Source organism: Dipteris shenzhenensis, chromosome 19 (genome assembly GCF_047967505.1).
Source record: "Dipteris shenzhenensis isolate YYH24624 ecotype China chromosome 19, Dip_SZ_1.0, whole genome shotgun sequence".
NCBI lineage: Eukaryota > Viridiplantae > Streptophyta > Polypodiopsida > Gleicheniales > Dipteridaceae > Dipteris > Dipteris shenzhenensis.
This window is the reverse complement of record NC_141614.1, coordinates 44,930,939-44,952,068: the sequence shown is the minus strand read 5'-3', so window position 1 is coordinate 44,952,068 and position 21,130 is coordinate 44,930,939. Positions and strand designations below refer to the sequence as shown.

At 41.1% G+C, this 21,130-nt stretch overlaps 1 protein-coding gene across 1 annotated transcript in view; it reads right to left on the bottom strand.

Annotated features, from left to right (window-relative positions):
- Positions 1-438: 438 nt before the first annotated feature.
- LOC147890526 (pentatricopeptide repeat-containing protein At1g06140, mitochondrial-like) overlaps positions 439-21,130 on the bottom strand; it is a 42,795-nt gene continuing 22,103 nt past the window's right edge. The window contains exon 2 of the mRNA XM_087390314.1: positions 439-2,772. Coding sequence (XP_087246440.1) covers positions 545-2,772 — 2,228 coding nt within the window. The 3' untranslated portion in view covers positions 439-544. The remainder of the gene's footprint in view (positions 2,773-21,130) is intronic.

Genomic DNA, 21,130 nt, shown 5'->3' with positions numbered 1-21,130 from the left:
ACCTCGACCCTTACAATACCACCAGTTTAACATTGGTCCCCTCCCTAATGCCATAGATAGTGCACCCTATTTGGGCCACTTATTTCCTTGCTTCATGCACTTGCCTCACAAACCTTTCTTGTCCTCTACTTCATCCATGAATTATAAAGTCAACCCATCTGGCTAGTCTTGAACTAAATGATCAGAGTCCGCCCTTTAATGCATCCCGTACGTCCCAAGCTTTCTCTATTTGAGAGAGAACAAAAGCATGCAGAAGAAGTGTGAAGTGCCAATAAGACTAGGTTAAATTGAATCCTATATCAATAGTCCCAATGAAATGTTGAACTACGATCATACGCAAAACACAACAACATGGCCGTTAACGAAGTAGCAGCAAGTGCCTGTAGCAACGTGAAAGATCGAGAACATATCCTGGCAAAACTGTAAGAGGCCTGGAAAGTGAAGGACATCATTATCGACTTCAGATGCAGGACAGCCTGAAGGAACGTAGACAAAGAATTGTAGACTCGGGCAGAGCTCCTTTACTCACAAGAAGAAGTAGATATCACGTCAAGGTAGCTTGTTGTGACTTTGAGATGGGCATCGAGAGAAAGTTCAACTGTGGCACATATCCATCATCCTTGGCAACTCGACTCAACCTCTTTAACTTGATATGGATCTGATTAGTTTCCATAAGATCTTGACTCTCCACAATGAACTCATGTAGCATCTTGTTAACCTCAACCCAGGCCATCCCAGGTTTCTTCCATGCCCCTAAACATCTTCTCCAGTCTTGTATTGTATCAGCTTTCTCCCAAATCTCACCATCAGCGTAGATGCTGCTCATCAGGACATAGCCAGCAGCATCACCAGGATCTAATCTCAACAGTTCTTCAAAGCATCGCCCACCTAGTTCCATGTTTCCGTGTGTTCTGCAACCAGAGAGCAAAGACATCCACGGGGTAAAACCAGGTGACATTGGCATGGTTTTGAGTAAATCTTCAGCTGTACTTAAACACCCTGCACGGCCCAGAAGGTCAACCATGCAGCTATAGTGCTCAATTCTTGGTGAAATGCCATGTTCTGCTCTCATTGATATGAAATACTTATGGCCATCATCCAAAAGGCCAGCCTGACTGCAAGCATTGAGAATACTAGTAAATATGACATCATTGGGCTGAAAGCCTTGCTGCTGCATATCCTTGAGACATTGTCTCACTAGCCTACAGTTACCATGTTGGGCATATCCTGCAATCATTGCACCCCATGACACCATATTTTGATCTGGCAAATTTACAAAAACTGTGTGAGCATCTTCAAGGCTTCCGCAGTTGCCATACATATCAATAAGTGCAGTCCCTAGTGCCACATCTTTTTCAAGCCTGGATGCGAATATGTGGCCATGTGTGAGCTTGCCCTGCCCTAATGCTCCTATACTGGCACAGGCTTTCAGAATGCACAGAATTACAACTTTACCTGGCTTTACGCCCTCCTGTAGCATATTATCAAAAAGCTCAAAGGCAGGAAAACTGTGACCATGCTGCACATATCCGGAAATCATTGCACCCCATGATACTGAATCTCGAGCCAGCAATCGATCAAATACTCGACGTGCCTCCTCTAGGCTCCCACACCTAGCATACATGTCAACGAGGGTGTTTCCTACGACCGCATCTGATTGGAATCCAAAACGGTTACTCTCATCATGTAACAGCCTGCCCTGCGCTATGGCTCCTATGCTACCACATGCTTTCAAAACACATGAAAATACAAATTTATCTGGAGACATTCCATCCTGCTTCATCCACTCAAACAATTCCAAAGCAAGGAGATTGTGACCATGCTGGACATAGCCTGCGATCATTGCACCCCAAGTTACAACGTTTCGATTTGGTAATTCATTGAATACTTCCCAAGCCTCACCTAAGCTACTGCATTTGGCATACATGTCTATGAGTGTGCTCCCGATGACCACATTTGACTCAAGTCCACTTTGAGTGATCCATTCATGGATCATCCTGCCCTGTACTATGGCTCCGATGCTCCCACATGCTTTCAAAATGCATGAAAAACTAAAACTACTTGGCTGGATACCCTCTGGTTGCATTCTTTCAAAAAGTTCAAGGGCAGCAAGACCATGCCCATGCTCAACAAATCCTGCAATTAGTGCACCCCATGTCACTACATTTCGATCTGGTAGGTAATCAAACACCCTAAGTGCTTCCTCTAACCTCCCACATTTGGCATACATATCAACAATGGTGCTCCCAATGACAACATCCAATTGAAACCCATTTCTAATGACTTGCTCATGCATCACCCTGCCTTGCAGCAAGGCTCCTACGCTACTACAAGCTTTCAAAATACACGAAAACGTAATTCCATTTGCTTTCATGCCCACCTGCTGCATTTCATCATACAGGTGAAGGGCCCTTTCGCTGTCTCCTAGCTTGACATGTGCAAAAATGATTGTATTCCATGTATATACACTTGGACTTAAAATCTTGCAAAACACTTTGTTTGCTTCATTCAAGCTCCCACATAAAGCAAACAGACGGATAAGATGGTCCCCTAGAAAGGCATCCGATTCAAGCCCACAAGTGGCCATTAGGTAATGCACATGCCTGCCAGCTGCTACATCTTTCTTTATGGCACATTCATGTAAGAGACCTAAAATGAACTCCCTCAATTTAGGGATTCTTTGCTGTTGCGTTAGTTTCACAGCCTGAAGTGCCTCATCAGACCAGAATTTCTTGCACATTTGTTTCAAATCTCCAATGGGCTCAAAACTTCCTAAAGAAGACAAACCAAACACAATAGAGAAGTCAGATTCATGCAACAAAGTGGACTAACCTGCAAACCAGGAAAATTAAAAACCTGGGTATGCCACACTCATCATGCAGTACGGTGAATCAAAGCCTAAGGTTAATTACCCACACGACTCCAACCCATCAGCTCCATCATGCAAAGTAGGGATTATTGATTATGAAAACTCAATCAAATTCATCAGCAAAGAATAGCTGCAGCCCATAACAGCAGGTACAGCAGGTACGCAAGGTCAGCAGTATGAGCAGGTACAGGCTGATGTCAGTCTGTATGGTGGCTTGTGTCAGCAGAACAGGCAGGCAACAACCCATCAGAGGCTGCCACATGGTTGTACGGCAGGCAGGACAGCAGGAGAAGTACTGGTCAGGTTGGGGCTGTCTGAAACAGTAGGGTCGGCCAGACTGGGTCAGTCTAACATGTTGGATGCTCTATGCTACTTGATCTACCTATCAAATAAGGATACCATAGCCGTTGATTGCTTTATTTTCTTATTGAACGAAGCTTGGCTACTATGGGTTACCGAAGTATACTTTACCATAGCCAACTATGCTTGACAAACAATGACCTCAATATCAAACGCTCCTAAGGTCAATGAAGGACGATCCCTCTAGCTCTAGCCCAATCGACTATGCTCATCGCAATGGGGATCTGTGATCGGGGGATGGTGACAAGGTTTGACACTATCCTGTGTTAAGCACTATGACATGGTTTGAGAGGTAGATAGAGGGTGAGGGATTTTTCAACATGATTTCACGTTTCTCTCCTGCATTGCTTCTCCCTTTCTTTAGCTTGAGGTCAGTCAACCAGGTTCATTTTGGAGATGGTCTCGCCTCTCCTTCATCATCCTCAAGATGGATCACTTCATCAAATTTCATCAGCCTTCTTTCTATGAGATGAACTCTCATGTCTAGCTCCCTCCTCATTCACGAGTATGCCCCATAAGCAACTATCTTTGATTTAGAGAGGTGCACTAGCTTCTCGTTTTTAAGTCTTTCATAAATGACCATTTTCAAGACTCTATAGAAGGTGCATATGTATGAGACCATTGAAATTGCTTTTGCCTCCCCATCTTTTACTGATTTTTTACTACATGTAGCTTCAAATACATCTTCTCTACAATGTTACCAAATGGGTTTGTCACTATATTCTCATTCAACTTCCAATCTCCCCATGCTTGAAACAAGCCGTCCCTACTATTGATTGTCTCATGTAGTGCAACATAATCAATAGTGTATTATCCAAGACCTCGAGCATAGGTAGGTTAAGGATAGAGTAAAACCCATCCATTGGATGCCTAAAACGAGTGACATGGAGAGGCATGAAATGTAGTAATCTATCCCCTTCCACTATACATGAGCCTCTTTATGCTTGTATTGATGAGCCATCTCCAAAACATCAGCCTCTTTAATGAGTGATCTGCAAAACATCAGCCTTTATCTTTGGTGGTAGTCAAAAGTGAGAAGTACAACAATGCTCTCTCCTTTAATACTCCATTGATCTTTCTATTTTGACCACTATAAGAAGATGTGGGAATGAAATCACTAGCCCATCCTTGCTCTAGAATGTTGATGGTGATTGTGCCATTGATTCAATGTAGAGAAAGTGGGTGATGGGATCCTAGAAGTAGGAAGGAGAGAAGGTGAGAGAGTAAATAGATGGTGAAAGAGTAGGACCACTTGAAGAAATATACAAGAGAGTTTGGATCGCTCCCTTGTGACATTTCACCTATGGGGACAATAAAAAATGTGACACTCCTAGATCCTATTGGGTATATGATCAATTTTGTGGCATCTGTGCGCTCGTCCTTGATCAACTCAAGAGTTGACTTTGAGTTAAGGGTTGTAATTTTGGATTTAGATTTGGTAATTTTCAATCAATCATAGATCCTCATGATTTAGCATACCAACCTTGGTTACTGGAATGTATTTGTGGACCTATCTCAACTTTTGGAAATTCTTGGAAATCATGCCCTTTTCGCATCTACATGGCTTTTTTAGATTTCTCAAGATGAGATTGAGTGCTCAATCTTTGATTTCTTCCTATGTGACAACATCAACTTTTTCTATTGATACTTTATGATGACCTTTGACCATGTGTTCCACTTCTCAAACCTTTTGAGAAGTTTGGGCTTAAAGTGTCATCAAAAGCATGCATGAGTTTGAGATCTTCCAAAACCCTTATTGTGAGATCCTTTTCTCTATATTTCATGTTTTTGGGCTTTTATGTGTAGATATAAGATGTTAAAGGGTGCTTCTCTACACTTGCATAACAAGAAGTGAAAAAAATAGGCCACTTACTAGGTGGCATTTTCCTTGTGGAGCAATTGTTCACAAAGTGACTAAAATCTTGGTTTTTATCCCAAAAAAATCATGAGAGGTTCATTCAAACCTTTTGATAAAGTAGGCATTTGCATATCTTTCCAATGCATATATTTGAGTTGGTAGATTATAATGTAAGTTTAGAAATTATGGGGATTATTAGCTCAAGCCCACTTTATGAGCTTGGATGCTCTTTTCTCCTTGAAAACCTTGATTTTCCCTTCAATTGTTTTGTAGATGTGTAGATGCCCGAGATATGTCCATGAATGGCTTGTTTGATGCATAAGAAGAGGCAAATAGGGCATGAGTCACTGTTGGCAAGTGATTTGAGTGAATTTTTTTACTCATCACTCTAGCTTAAAATATCAGAGTGGAAGGAAGAAAAGAAGACCATAGCAAAGATAATCCAAGAGCTAGAAAAGATACACATTAGCCAAAATCTTGCAGACATGTTGACTAAGGTGGTAACCAGAGAGAAGTTGATCTGTTGCTCAATTTCAATTGGTCTTCAAGAATGAGAAACAATATGAGAGATAGCCAGATCCAAAGAATTTTAGTGAGTGTAGTGACAGTGGAGTTACTATGATCAGCCTCAAAGTGGGAGATTATTGTATGTGGAGCCTAGTCTTTTTTTTTCGTGGGAGGTTGTTTTTAGGCGTTTTTTGGACCCAAGCATGTTTATATGCATTCTATGAAGGCGGGGGTAGGGGAGGCAACACACCCCTACTACTATCATTCGGGGTTCCAAGGGGGGTCAACAATAGCTAGTATACCCCCCTTGACGGGGACTTAGGGGCAACAACCTCAAAGCAAAAAATACATGAAAATTAGTGCATGAATGATGTGTTCAAAATTGTAAAATAAGGGTGTGGCTCATATAGCATGAGAGGAGTTGATATCCTACTTGTATCTTGTATCTTCTTGCTTGTTGGACAAGAAAATCATTGGAATGGTTGTTTCTTCGTGGATGTATCTCACACTGGGTGAACCACGTTTATTGGCATCTCTCTTTCTCTTCCAGTTCGTGTGCTTTTTGTATTGTGTATTTTACACATTCCTCTTCTCGCATTGTTGCTCCGTTATCCCTAACAGAATGAAGTACGATACCAATGTTGTTAGGGAGACCGTGGTTTAAGGGTGCAAATGTGCTTCATGGCTAGGGCGACAAAGTCCCCACCATCACCCAAGAAGGCAACAGAGTATGTATACCAATGGTAAGAGAACAATCAACAAGGAATGCAAACCATAATGTCTAGAGGTAAAAGAGGATTATGTGCCAAACATCGAGGAGAACGCAGCCAGCTAAAGAACCACATGCATGGTTTTTTCCAAAGGCTTCATAAACAAAGAGGAAGGCCAACAAGAAGTTGAAGAGAAACCCACCAGACAAATAAGTGTCCAAATCACTGAAGGATAGGCAATTCAATAAATCAATGTGGGGACAAGTGAAGAATTGAAGGTTATCTAGATCGACGAAGTGCTTCTAGGCAAGTTCCTCACTTCAACCAAAGTACTCTTCAAAGAGTATCAATATGTATTTGCCTAGGAGTACAAAGAACTAAAAGAGGTGCCACCTAACCTCAACCAACACCAAATCCCTCTAATTCTTGATGCAAAACCCATTGATAGTAGTGGTACTGAATGAACCTCAACTTTGTAAAGTAGGTGAAGGACAAAATACATCAACTGCTCAAGGAAAGATTTATTTACCAAGTTGTCCAAAGTGGTTGTCTATTCTCAATCACCATCATGCCCAAGAAGAATGGTAAACTTTAGGTTTGCTTCAACTACTAAAAATGACTCAATTGGCAAACCATCAAAGACCCATTTCCACTTCCATTCATGGACCCTTCATGGACAATGACGCTGAGGGAGCCTGTCATGGGCCTGTCATATATAGAATATATAGCCCACCGGCATTTTTTATTATCCCAACGTGTGCAGGCTTTCAAGTTTTCCCACTAGGCCCAGTGGGAAAAGCATATTTCCTATCACCCGATGGGATTTTACCAGATCCCGACGAGGTTTTTGTAGGTTATCAGGTTACTGTAAACCGGCTTGTTACCAAGCTCTTAATTACGTGATGATGTGAAGTTGTTATTAACACACGTTATTAACTTAAAAATGGCCAGTAATTACGTAACTACTTAAACCCTGCTCAGAAGTGCTGGCCACCATGAGGCGGTTGATGAGCCACCACTTCAAGAGCAGCATAGCTACTGACTGGAGGTACCAGGATGATAAAAAGAAGAAGACAGTCACCGATGAATTGAAAAGACAATACCCTAGCCCCCCAAATGGGGAGTTCAATGACAATTACATGCGAGAACACATGTGTTTTGTCTTGAAGCATCGTAGGTCAACCTTGCGAACTTCCATCACAAAGGGGAAGGCTAAACCCACTTGGGCAGACAAAGCTGACTGGAAGTTTTTGAAGAAGGAGTACAGGGACCATCCTGAAAAGTTCAAGAGTTAGAGGAGGGCTGTGAGGAGACCATTAGACACCGTAGGTGCTTCGCACTTTGTGCATGCCGACAGTTGGCGTTTGAGGCATAGGTGGTAAGTCTACTTCTTCTCATTTAATTTATTGTTCTATTTGTTTTATTACATATTGCATGCACTTTATCTAACTCTCGTCAATCGGGCCCATAGCAAGCTACGATGGTGTTGAGGACCCAAGATGGGTGGGGGTAGAGGAATATTTTGAGCCCCGTACTGCCCTTGGTTGGTAGGGGGGCTCACGGCTAAATTTGACGTGACACAAAAAAAAGACAAAAAAACAAAATGTGGATTTAAGCTTAATTTAGGGTCGTTGAATTAAAGCTAATTCAGCACCACTTTGAATTAGCTAAGGAATTGCTAGTTGACTCTAGTTGACTTCTAGTTTTCTTGCCCCAAGTGATCACTCATCTTGTACCTTCCTGAGCTCTGGAAGAGTGCTTATAGTAGTGAAGCCTGACCTATCTAAAGATAGTGCCTCGAACATCTTTGCTAGTCACTAACCCATATTTTCCTCTAGTGGATCATGAATGTCAACACACTCTATGTATTGACTTGCTTAGCAAATATCTCAAGCTCAAAGGATTCCATGACTTTCGACGAAGAAATGATCCAAAACCCAAATCTCAAGGCCTTTATCGCTCCCAACTTTACAACGGTTTGACCCCAATCCCCTAGCCATCCACTAACACATTACAAATTAGGCAGATCTTCTCCAACATGATGGGGAGGTTTGCTGACAACGACATGGTAAACCCATTTGTAAGGGAAACTAGACTGCTAGTGGATGTAGAGGGCCCATTGTCATTAATTGTGCCAAAAGCTTTGTGGAGTGCCCCAATACCTACCATACCAGCAGGAAGCTCTATGGCATCTCATGTACACTTTTATGAGAAAGGACCATATCTTTGAGCCAAGGATGCAAAATGTTTAGTGACCACACAATCCTACGGCATGTAGGTGAATGAACAATGAAATCGAGGGAGGACACATTACCCAAAATGTTGGCTTCCAAACCCTTATTGTATCCAACTTGGGGAAGAAACTTAGAATGTACTCCTTATCTGGTATCTACTCCCTATAGACTGGTTCCCAACTTAGGTATGCCTATGCCTAGACCACCACCAACTGTAGTTGATAAAACCAAACCCACTTCGTATGCTAGTCCTAGATCCTAGTGGTTAGGAACCACCAAATCCCACCTTTTTTGACCCCCAACCTTTTCTAATCCACCCCTAGTGCAACCTATTCACGAGACAATTCCCTCCCCATTATTAAATCCTCATGTGCCACAAATGGTGCGTACGGATGAAGCCATGAGGATCCTAGTGCAAGCACTAGGATGCGCGGCCATGCCACCAACCTTCATGGAAAGAGATGTCAACTCCTCAAGGAGTAAGCCAGTCATCAGTGTCTCCAAACTCATCAATTAACTATTAGGTGAAGGAGACCCAGTGTCTCACGTGGAGAGATTTGAGAAAATTTGTGAAACCTTTGGGGATATTGGAGACCTGGATAAGGTCAATTCCTTTGTACTAAGCCTCGATGGCAAGGTATTTCAATGGTATAGGGCTCTAAACCCTGAGGATTAAATTAATTGGGACATGATATGAAGATCATTGATAGTGGGTTTTGTCCCTAGTGGTCCCAAATGGAACTTTATTAACCAATTATACGAAGTCAAGAAGAAGGAAATTGAGTCCCTTTGTGATTACATTGCTTGGATTAAGCACCTGAATTCATGGTGCAAGCCACATGAAAGGATGAGTGATGCACAACTCTTGCCATTCTTCCTCATATGTTGTGGGACTCCAAGCTCTAATGACCATCTCTTTGCCATCCCACATTATTTGATCTTTGTAGTAAGGTTGCTATATGCTTAGGTGACAATATGAAGGAGAATTTACAAGGAGATAAGTCACAAGTGACTTCATAAAAGTGTCCCAAATTGTTAAAATCACTAGTGTAGGTGAAGCCAAGGAGACAACCCCATTGTGGAAATATGAAAGAGTTGGCTACTAACTTTTTGAATCAGCTAAGCCAACAACTAAAGGGAGGATTGGAAAATGAAGGCTCCATCAATCCTTACCTATTTCCAAGCCAAGATTACATGTAGACCTATGGCATATCCATAGAGAATCATCCCACCAATGAGTGCCCTCACCTTAGGGCTAGGCCAACACTCTATTTTGCCCATTGTGCACAATGGGGAAATCTTGAGACCTCATAGTGCCCCTATCCTATGGTCATCCTTCAGCTGATGTACCAAAACAGGTTGCCCCCGACCTTGATAACAACACGTAATCCATCCAACCAAGGACAACTGGCCATTCAATGTCCATGATTATTTAGATAATTTATCAGAGCTTAATCACTTCCCATATCCCATGATTCCTTTCCCAATTTAGATTGCAATTCAATTTTCCCCATTTCGCATTGTGAAATTTCACTTTAGCTATTTAGGGATAGGGTTGATCGGTAAGTACTAGTGTAGGCACTAGTGTAAATGAATGCCTAGACATGCAATCTGAGTTTTGAGTTGACTACATAATTCAACAACATTGAATTAGGTCTAATTCAGCAATGTTGAATTAATTCAATGATGTAAGAAAAATCTTGAATTAAATATTTTGCTTTTATCTTTGTATTCCTTAAACAAGTAGGGGAGGTAGCAAGCTAAGGGTGTCCACTTCCGGACCACTTTCGGGTGAGTGTGACACCCGCTCGAGTGAAAATACAAAGGTTTTGCTTCGGTCTCCAATACCTCGATCGAGGTATAAGCTCCAATGAAAATCACACACGAGCACAACCGAGCCAAGCCAATACCTCGACCGACGTACTGCGCTTTTTCACCGGACCGAGCCTCTACCTCTATCGAGGCTTGCTGGCAAGCCAGCTATACATGCCACATCTACCTCGTTCGAGGTATCGTGGCAATACAGCTCAACCTCGATCGAGGTCAGGTGGCATGTCCAGCATACCTCGATCGAGGTATGTGCCATCCGACAGGGCAGCCAACAGGGCGGATGACATACCTCGATCGAGGTATGCTGGACACATGACTTGGCATCCCGCTTCTACCAACATACCACGATTGTGGCATGGCAATACCTCGATCGAGGTAGATGTACCGAGATGTATGGGCATGTCAAGAATACCTCGATCGAGGTATCGTGGCATGCCAATACCTCGATCGAGGTAGATGTGCCGAGATGTATGGGCATGTCAAGAATACCTCGATCGAGGTAGCTAAACCCTAATTTTTCTTATAAAAGGAGAGCGACCCCCCTCATTCCGCATACCTCGATCGAGCTCCTCCTCATCCACCGATTTCGGATTTGCGGGACTTCGACGGAATTGCGCGAGCAACGGAGAGCCACCAACGGACATCGACGGAGATGGACGGAGCCGGAGCGGGAGAGTCCAGGTAGGGTTTTTTTTAATGTAGCGTTTTCTTTTTGGTAGAATTTGATTAAATTTTAGTTTATAAGAAAAATTATAAAATGCATTTTAATGTTTTTCTGAAATTTATGAATTACGAGATTTTTTATTTAAAATGTGAAAATTAAATTTTTTTTTAAAAATAGAGCTTTTTTTAGTAAATAAAAAAACGTTCATATTAATAATTATAAAATATTTATAAATTTGAAATGCATTTGTAAATTTATTTTTTTTAGTTTTTAAATTACGACATTTATAATTTAAAATGTGAAAATTTTAAATTTAAAAAACGTTTAATGAGGCATTTTTTATTCAAAATGTGAAAATGTTCAATATTTCTGTTTTTTTAATGTAGCATTTTCTTTTTGGTAGAATTTGATTAAATTTTAGTTTATAAGAAAAATTATAAAATGCATTTTAATGTTTTTCTGAAATTTATGAATTACGAGATTTTTTATTTAAAATGTGAAAATTAATTTTTTTTAAAAAATAGAGCTTTTTTTAGTAAATAAAAAAACGTTCATATTAATAATTATAAAATATTTATAAATTTGAAATGCATTTGTAAAATTTTTTTTTAATTTTTAAATTACGACATTTATAATTTAAAATGTGAAAATTTTTAATTTAAAAAATGTTTAATGAGGCATTTTTTATTCAAAATGTGAAAATGTTCAATATTTCTGTTTTTTTTATGTAGCATTTTCTTTTTGGTAGAATTTAATTAAATTTTAGGTTAAAAGAAAAATTATAAAAAATTTCTAAATTTCAAATGCAATATAATGTTTTTTTGAAATTTATGAATTATGATATTTTTTATTTAAAATGTGAAAATGAAAATTTTTTTTTAAATGGTGGCACGTTTAATGTGCCCTGTATGCTTTGCTGACATTGATGTGGCGACATACAGAGGACTGGGCATGGATGATCTATATCCTGGTCATCGTTAGGCTGTTGATCCATTCGCCCGTGTAGTCTTGACAGAGCACTACAGGGAGGAGGCACAGAGAGCGTTGCTGATGCAGGAGGGTGCTGATACATCGGTGGTTGCATCATGCGTTCCACGACGCTTTTTGTACGGTGATTTCATGCCAGGTGACGAGGCACGACCGGAGGAGGCACGCCGGATTGAGCGAGAGGCAGAGCTGCAGACATCATTGTAGCAGTGGGTGGAGCAGCAGCTAGGGCGGGGCTGAGACCAGCGTCTTTCACATGTAGAGACGATTACTCGCGCTGGATTTGAGGCACGAGTATTCGCAGATGCACGGCTATGGGAGCTGAGACGCGCGTACATAGAGGAGGCGAGGGAGGCAGAGATGGCAGCAGTGGCACGTGCAGCATGCCCTCCTCTTCATCAGGATGAGGCTGGCCCATCTCATGCAGGTGATGAGGCTGGCCCATCTGAGCCGGCTTTGCCTGAGGGCACATAGCGGACGGTTGGGCAGCGGGTCATACGGGAGCCACGTCAGCGTTCCACTAGAGGATCATATGTAGAGTTATCAGATTCGGATTCAGATTGATTGTTTAGGCTTCACACGTTTCTTGTATAGGGATGCACTTTTGCAGCATGATGATGATGATGTATAGATTCATTTTGGTACTTTCATGATATTGTTCCCACTTTTATGATGTATGAGCATTTTCGTACTTTCATGATGTTCTTCACACTTTGTTTATCTCAGTTTATCTCAGTTTATAGTTTGTTTAATACATAAGGTATTTAAAAAAGAATGCCATGTGAAGTAATTGTAAACATTAAACATTAATTGTAAACATTAAACATTAAACATATCAAAATTCATCTTTTTTTGGATGAAAATTTTATTTTGCTGATAAAAGTTTTTCATTTTTTAAACAAAAATTTTATTCTATTCATGTTTGTCAATAAAGTGTGTTTCAAAATCCAAATTTTCATCAATTTTTCAAAAAGACAACTATTGTCATATTCATGCTTCCAAATCTAGCCTTTTTAAACTAAAATCTATATTTTCAAAAAGGCTGGAGCTCTCAATCAAACCAACATGACGAAATAGAGTAAAATGATAAATTGTAGTGAGATTGTAGTAATCATGATTGTTTACGGTTTGATCTTTTTAATCGTTGGGTTTCTATCTAAATCTAGAGACATGTTTGCTTTGAATAGACCTCTTTTATGGTCGTGGACTCCATATATGCCTTCCCATCTTAATATCAAAATATGTTGAAATTCAACCATTTGATAAACTAATTTGTATAAAAAGAAAATTACTTTTTTTAGACAATGCCATAGCCCAATGTAAAATTGTTTCATCAAATGAAATTAGATATTAAAGTAACATCAATTTTACCAACTTTCAATTTATGCTATTTACAAAAAGTATTCTAGAAATGTATATTCGTACAAAACTTATCCATGACTCCGAGGGCAATGTTGTTACCTATGTGTAAATCAATTGATAAAAAATTCTTTCAACACCAATGAACTTGAGGGAATGTGTGATCTAGAGATACTTAAACAACATGACAAAAGGAAAAAATTCGAGAAATCACCAATGTGTGGACATGCTTAGTTTGTAGGGTGTAGAAATTCTTGTATATGAATTTGATATGGGCACTTGCATAGAAAACAATTGGTATTTCAAAGAAAAAGCTCTAGCAACTCTCTTAGTTGAATGAAGCAGTTTCTTCTCCTTTGCAATTTGTCATGTTTTTTAAATTAAAGGAGAGAATACTTTTTGCAAATGATAATACTAGACATTTTTAGGTTCTGCAATAAAATATAAGTAATATTTTATGCATTCTTTTTTCACAATTCTAGTTTTTTTATATTATCGACATGAAGCGTATATTTTGTCCCTACAATTTTTAAAAAATATAAATTTTTTGGGGATTTTTTTCAAAAATGGAGTTAGACTTGTCCTTTGCATGATTTTGCTGTTATTTATTATGACTCAGTGTTTAATTTGTCTCTTATTGTTAACAATACTTGTGCTAATTGGTGATCAAAGAAAACAAGACCTAATTATTTGTCATATTCGAACCACAATCACATGTGCCTTCCAAATCACAATCGCATATGCCTTCCAAGTTTCTAAGGACTATTTCAATTTCCTTAATATGACATTTGCCAATGCACCAATCTAATTATTATGCATGTATAAAAGATAATGAACATAAAGAAGAGAAATCAACACAATTGGCAATTAATGCATGTATATGGGAATACAAGGAAGGTGTGGCATGCTAGCCCACCATTTTATTTCACTATTTTCTTTTGCATTTAGTGGTTTATGTACAAGAGAAAGGATTGGCGATTGGTATAAGGAAAAGTGTTGGTATTTGGTTTATGTAAAAAGAAAGGGTTGTTGTGGCTATGCACCAAAAAAATATACACATATTAACAATCCCACTTCTCCCTCTTAAACTCTACTCATGTATGGGAGTACAAGGAAGGTGTGACATGTTATACTTCACCCAATCCGTATCATGCACAATCTTCTTTACTACATGTGAGATTTTGGATGTCTCAAATGATAGCAACATGGGGAACTGGGTTGGGATTTTTGAAAGACCATCATGGAGGAGGGATTCCATTTAGAATCTATTTGAAAAAAAAGAACCAAATACACACATATAAAACACACATTACAAATCATATCAGGGCACTCATTCAAGATATGTTAAAGAATTCATGGTACAAACAAGCTACATTCACATTCACTTCTATTTAACAAGTCATATATATCGCACAAGAATTATATTCCTAAAAAGATAATTCTAGGAAACTTTAATGCATCCACTCTCCTTTATTCCACAATCTGCGTCAATCACATGATGGACAAATTGATGTAATGGGGTGTACCTAGGGGTACAAGGTTTGTATGGGTGTGTGTCTCACCACATGGTTTGTATGGGTGTGTGTTGCAGACCAAATCTTGCATGGATGTACGTCTAGGGTAGCCTAAGAGGCGTGTGAAGTTTCGTCCCCAACAGGGTTTAGGATTTAGGGTTCAGGGTTTAGGGTTTAGGGTTTAGTCGTGCTAGTAGGGATTGCTTCTACGTGGTGCAAACCAAATCAATTGGAGACCAAATCTTGCGTGGATGTACGTCTAGGCTAGCCTAAGAGGCATGTGAAGTTTCGTCCCCAACAGGGTTTAGGATTTAGGGTCCAGGGTTTAGGGTTTAGGGTTTAGTCGTGCTAGTAGGGATTGCTTCTACGTGGCACAAACCAAATCAGTTGGAGACCAAATCTTGCGTGGATGTACGTCTAGGGTAGCCTAAGAGGCGTGCGAAGTTTCGTCCCCAACAGGGTCTAGGATTTAGGGTTCAGGGTTTAGGGTTTAGGGTTTAGGGTTTAGTTGTGCTAGTAGGGATTGCTTCTACGTGGCGCAAACCAAATCAGTTAGAGACCAAATCTTGCGTGGATGTACGTCTAGGGTAGCCTAAGAGGCGTGTGAAATTTCGTCCCCAACAGGGTTTAGGATTTAGGGTCCAGGGTTTAGGGTTTAGGGTTTAGGGTTTAGTCGTGCTAGGAGGGATTGCTTCTACATGGCGCAAACCAAATCAGTTGGAGACCAAATCTTGCGTGGATGTACGTCTAGGGTAGCCTAAGAGGCGTGTGAAGTTTCGTCCCCAACAGGGTTTAGGATTTAGGGTCCAGGGTTTAGGGTTTAGGGTTTAGGGTTTAGTCGTGCTAGTAGGGATTACTTCTACGTGGCGCAAACCAAATCAGTTGGAGACCAAATCTTGCGTGGATGTACGTCTAGGGTATCCTAAGAGGCGTGTGAAGTTTCGTGCCCAACAGGGTTTAGGATTTAGGGTTCAGGGTTTAGGGTTTAGGGTTTAGTCGTGCTAGTAGGGATTGTAAAAATGTATGCATTTGTCCTTCCACGTGGCGCATACCAAATCAGTTGGAGACCAAATCTTGCATGGATGTACTTCTAGGGTAGCCTAAGAGGCGTGTGAAGTTTCGTCCCCAACAGATAAGTCCACGTGCGTATTTCATTAGTACGTGCGCCATTTTTCATACGTAGTTGTGCTAGTAGGGATTGTAAAAATGTACGCAACTGTCCTTCCATGTGGTGCATACCAAATCAGTTGGGCACCAAATCTTGCGTGGATGTACGTCTACGGTAGCCTAAGAGTCATGCGAAGTTTCATTCCCAACAAATAAGTCCACACGCGTATTTTGTTAGTACATGCGCCATAGCTCATACGTAGTCATGCTAGTAGGGATTGTAAAAATGTACGCATTGTACCTTCCACGTGGCGCATACCAAGTCAATTCAGACCAAATCTTGCGTGGATATACGTCTACGGTAGCCTAAGAGCCGTGCAAAGTTTAATCTCCAACAGATAAGTCCACATGCATATTTGGTTAGTACATGCGCCATTTTTCACACGTAGTCGTGCTAGTAGGGATTGTAAAAATGTACGCATTATACCTTCCACGTGGCGCATACCAAATAAGTTGGAGACCAAATCTTGCGTGGATGTATGTCTAGGGTGGCCTAAGAGTCATGCGAAGTTTCATTCCCAATAGATAAGTCCACATGCGTATTTCGTTAGTACATGCGCCATAGCTCATACGTAGTCGTGCTAGTAGGGATTGTAAAAATGTACACAACTGTCCTTCCATGTGGCGCATACCAAATCAGTTGGGCACCAAATCTTGCGTGGATGTACGTCTACGGTAGCCTAAGAGCCGTGCAAAGTTTAATCTCCAACAGATAAGTCCACATGCATATTTGGTTAGTACGTGCGCCATTTTTCACACGTAGTCGTGCTAGTAGGGATTGTAAAAATGTACGCATTATACCTTCCACGTGGCGCATACCAAAGAAGTTGGAGACCAAATCTTGCGTGGATGTATGTCTAGGGTGGCCTAAGAGTCGTGCGAAGTTTCATTCCCAACAGATAAGTCCACACGTGCATTTCGTTAGTACATGCGCCATAGCTCATACGTAGTCACGAGTGCTAGTAGGGATTGTAAAAATGTACGCATTGTACCTTCCACGTGGTGCATACCAAATCAATTCAGACCAAATCTTGCGTGGATGTATGTCTAGGGTGGCCTAAGAGTCGTGCGAAGTTTCATCCCCAACAAGCAAGTCCACACGCGTATTTCGTTAGTACCTGCGCGAATTTTCTTAGTCACGTTTTTAAAATGTCCTAAAGCACAAAACAAATTACAACATTACTACTAATAAACAATTTTTTGTATTACAAACACAACAAATCCCATTGAGAAGACATCGGACATCATGTTAAAAATAGAATCTAATACAATGATGTGTATGAACGTGTATACAGCCATCATAGTGAAATACAAAATATGAGTCCATGAAAATTACAATGGTACGGTCACAAGTGAGCCTATACATATCGAATACAAAAAAGTGTAATCAACTACTGATACCCAATAAAAATCAATCTGATCAACTGATGATCCCAAAAAATATGATATGTAATGTGCTACTCCTCAGGATCAGCTCTCATGCCAATAGTTGCAAGTATGCTCTCATGATCCGCCACTGCAAGGCACCATCGTGGAGTGGATGTCGCCTTGCGAGTGCGAACACGACTCAAAGTAATCTTGATTCCAACAACAAGATGAGAATACATGTATGCCTCCTGATCCGCCATGTACTCCTGGAACTCAATATAGCGACCACGCCTCTGTATCTGCTGAAAATAGTGGCCACCTATGATCATGCTATGAGCATTGAAGTGCATCCCATGCCCATCCACTGTATCCTCATTTAGCACACTCTTCAGCATAGAGCATCGCAACAAGTAATAATCCACACCCTCCGCCCTCCGAAGCAATAACCGCGAAGATATCACCAATACGCAAAATATCTGTAAGCTGGTCATAATCTCTAGACGAACTGAATCCCGCATCCTGATCATCATGTATCTCCTCCCAAGGCTGGAAGGGAGAAAGCACTCGCTGTACCCATGGATCGGCCCATGGTATCATGGAGCACCCTCCCCAATCATCATCAATGCATGCAGAGCAAAAACATGCAAACCGTCGAGAAAAGATCGCGGGGTGAGACTCACCTACGCTCCTGATGGAATGGAAATCAAGAGTGCCAGGCACAGAACGACAATCAAAAGGCCTCGACCGATCAAGACTCCCAATGTCCACGCACCAAAAATACCGACTCACCACCCTATCGTCACGCGACTGAAACGAGGACGTAGCACTAGTGGATAAGTGCTGGCTGCACCACCGCACCACATCATGTGCATCCTTGAAGCGATCGGCACTGTGACGCAACTGGTATCGACGCAAAGCACGCTTCACGCAAGCACCTACACCATCGTGCTCTCCCTTACCGTGCCCTGTCTCGAAGTAGCTCCATGTAATTGAAATGCCTATCTCACGGTGCCATCTGCAGAACCAATAAAACTATCTAGCGGATTTGAACTGACCACCGCAACTGTCTGACCAGATCCAGCGCCGCTGCCATGTGACACCATGATCCCTCAAAAAACTATCATGCAAAGTGAAGCAATGCTACACAAAATGGGCATCATGTGATCGATCATCACTAATGTAGAAGTGATACTCTCGCACAATGATGCGTGAGTCCATGGTGCTATCAATGCCATCCACATGCTCTCCACATGAGCCTGTGCATGACGATATAATGTGCACAAATATAGCAACCTGCAATATGGCATTGAAAAAAAATATGACTATTGAAATAATTCAATATAATGAGGTGGGGAAAAAATCAATACTCAATCACACGTCACATGTTCGGAGAAATAATACTCCGATTGGATCTCATGCTGTGGTGCAAAGGTGTAATTCTCCGCAAAGTCCACCACTGAGACAACCACCCCTATAGGAAATGTCCTCAAACATGCACGAAACTGACGATCCTCCCATTTCGCAGTGTGCGAGTGGCGTATGTAGCGGTACAGCTTCCCTCAAAAACAGTCAATGAATACAACACGTGGTGTCTCCTTCCCCACAAGCTGCAACCTCCTCCACTGTGCACCACCATCTAATGTCAAGGTACAGTACTCATACTGCTGCCAACGAACCATCTGCACATCACAAGTATCGAGCTCTAGAGGCTCTCTTGCGCTCACGAGCCTTCCGCTTGCGCTCCTCGTCAATGAGATTTGGGGGGGGGTTCCTACATCTTTCACGTCTACTAGCTCTACGGCTTTGAGAACCCATTCTCAATGAAAGTAGGATGGAAGGTGTGACAAAGTGATGAGGAGGCAAGAATGGCTAAGAATGGGTGAAATGAACCAAAACGTGGTGTCTTATAGAGAGCCTCAACTCATCCACTAGATTGCTCTTAGATTGCTCTTCATTATTATTGGTGGAGAGGTGCTAAGATTGATACTAATTGGCTTAGTTTTGGTGGAGAGGTCTGCTATGCCCAGAGCCCCGATCATATACCTTGATCAGACCTTATACCTCGATCGAGGTATTCAGTGCATTACGCATGTATGTATGAACCTCGATCGAGGTATCTCTAGGTGTCCTCGGTCACATACCTCGAACGAGGTATTGTATGCCTCACCCAGGTTATATACCTCGATCGAGGTATTGTATGCCTCGCACATCGTCATGTGTATACATCTGGCTGATGTGGCACCATGCATGGTCATGATGTGGTAATATAGTCTCTTCCTGCATGGTCATGATGTGGTACTGGGCCTCTTCGATGACATTGAAAGGTGATGTGGCATGATGAGTTGGCATTCATGAGGTGGTAGATTGACATGGCAAATTGAGGTGGAGGGATTGGTGACGTGGCAAGGTTGAGGAGGTATGCCAAGGTGGCATTGTGTGATCACATGGCTGATGATGTGGAATGATGAGGTGGCACATGTAGCAGCACGTGTGGCAATGTAAGGTGACATGGCAAGGAGTGATGTCACATCTGCTTGATGAGATGGCACCACGTGGTCTAACTACGTGGCATGGTTTTGATGACTCAGCCTTCCACATGGGCAGCATGCAGACTCCAAAGGCTTGCCACTAGGGTTGGTGATGCTCCTAGCCTACCTCACCAAGCCTAATACCAAGCCTACCTTGTCTTGGTATTAGGCTTGGGTGGCCCTTTTTCCCCCACAAAAGGGAGATTTAACTGTTGGAGGCCATATCGTACGTTTCCCTTACTCAAATTTAACCAAAAATTTTTCCTCTTATTCATCATGCAGAGGACTAAAAATATTGACATTTTTGAAATGTTTGGTTATGTTTGAGAATTACTAGATTTATTTTTAATATTCTTTGTTGATCCTCTAAGGAGTAAAAGTAAAAATTAAACTTCAATCTTCCTAAATCTAACCGTTGGATTTGGGATTTGATGATTCAACCACACACCCTTATGTGCCTACTAACCTTCCACCAAATTGGATTTGCTTAATTATTCAAAATACTAAAAAAATGTGGTGTGCTACTAAAATGCATGTATTTTATGACTTTATTTATTATAAATAATTATTTATAATTAGATAAATCATTCAAAAAATTACCAATAAATCAAGTTAAGCTCTACATAATGCAAAGAGACCACTTACAAAGTTTCAATAACATTTAATCTAAAATGAGTGAGAAATTTAGAATTTAATATGACACTCTTTGTTCGTGACAAACGTGTGACCACCCTGGAACCATGCCGTGTGACACAAAGAAATTTTTTGTGTGTGCATCGAATTTTCGATCAGACTATACGATTGTGTGCACAATAGCAAGTGTGATGTTGTGTCAGAAGACTTCAAAGACTAGATCCATAGGGAAGTAGGTGAGATTTGCATTTTTGTGTGCTAAAAAGCTTGTTTTTCCACCTCCTAAGGATTGGGGAGTGAACAAAAAGTGGACACCCTTAGCTTGCTACCACCCGTAGTTAATGTGCTGGCACCTGTCAGGTGATAACTAATTCAATGATGCTAAAATAAGAGCAAATTTTGCAACACTAAGTTAACTCAGCACCCAGATGTTGAATGAGCTCCATCTCTGTGTGGTGCCTTGAGAAGCATCGCCAATGGAATTTTGGGGATTTGGGGCAAATTTTGAGAGTTTCTTCTGATTTTTAGCTTGGGGGGGTGCT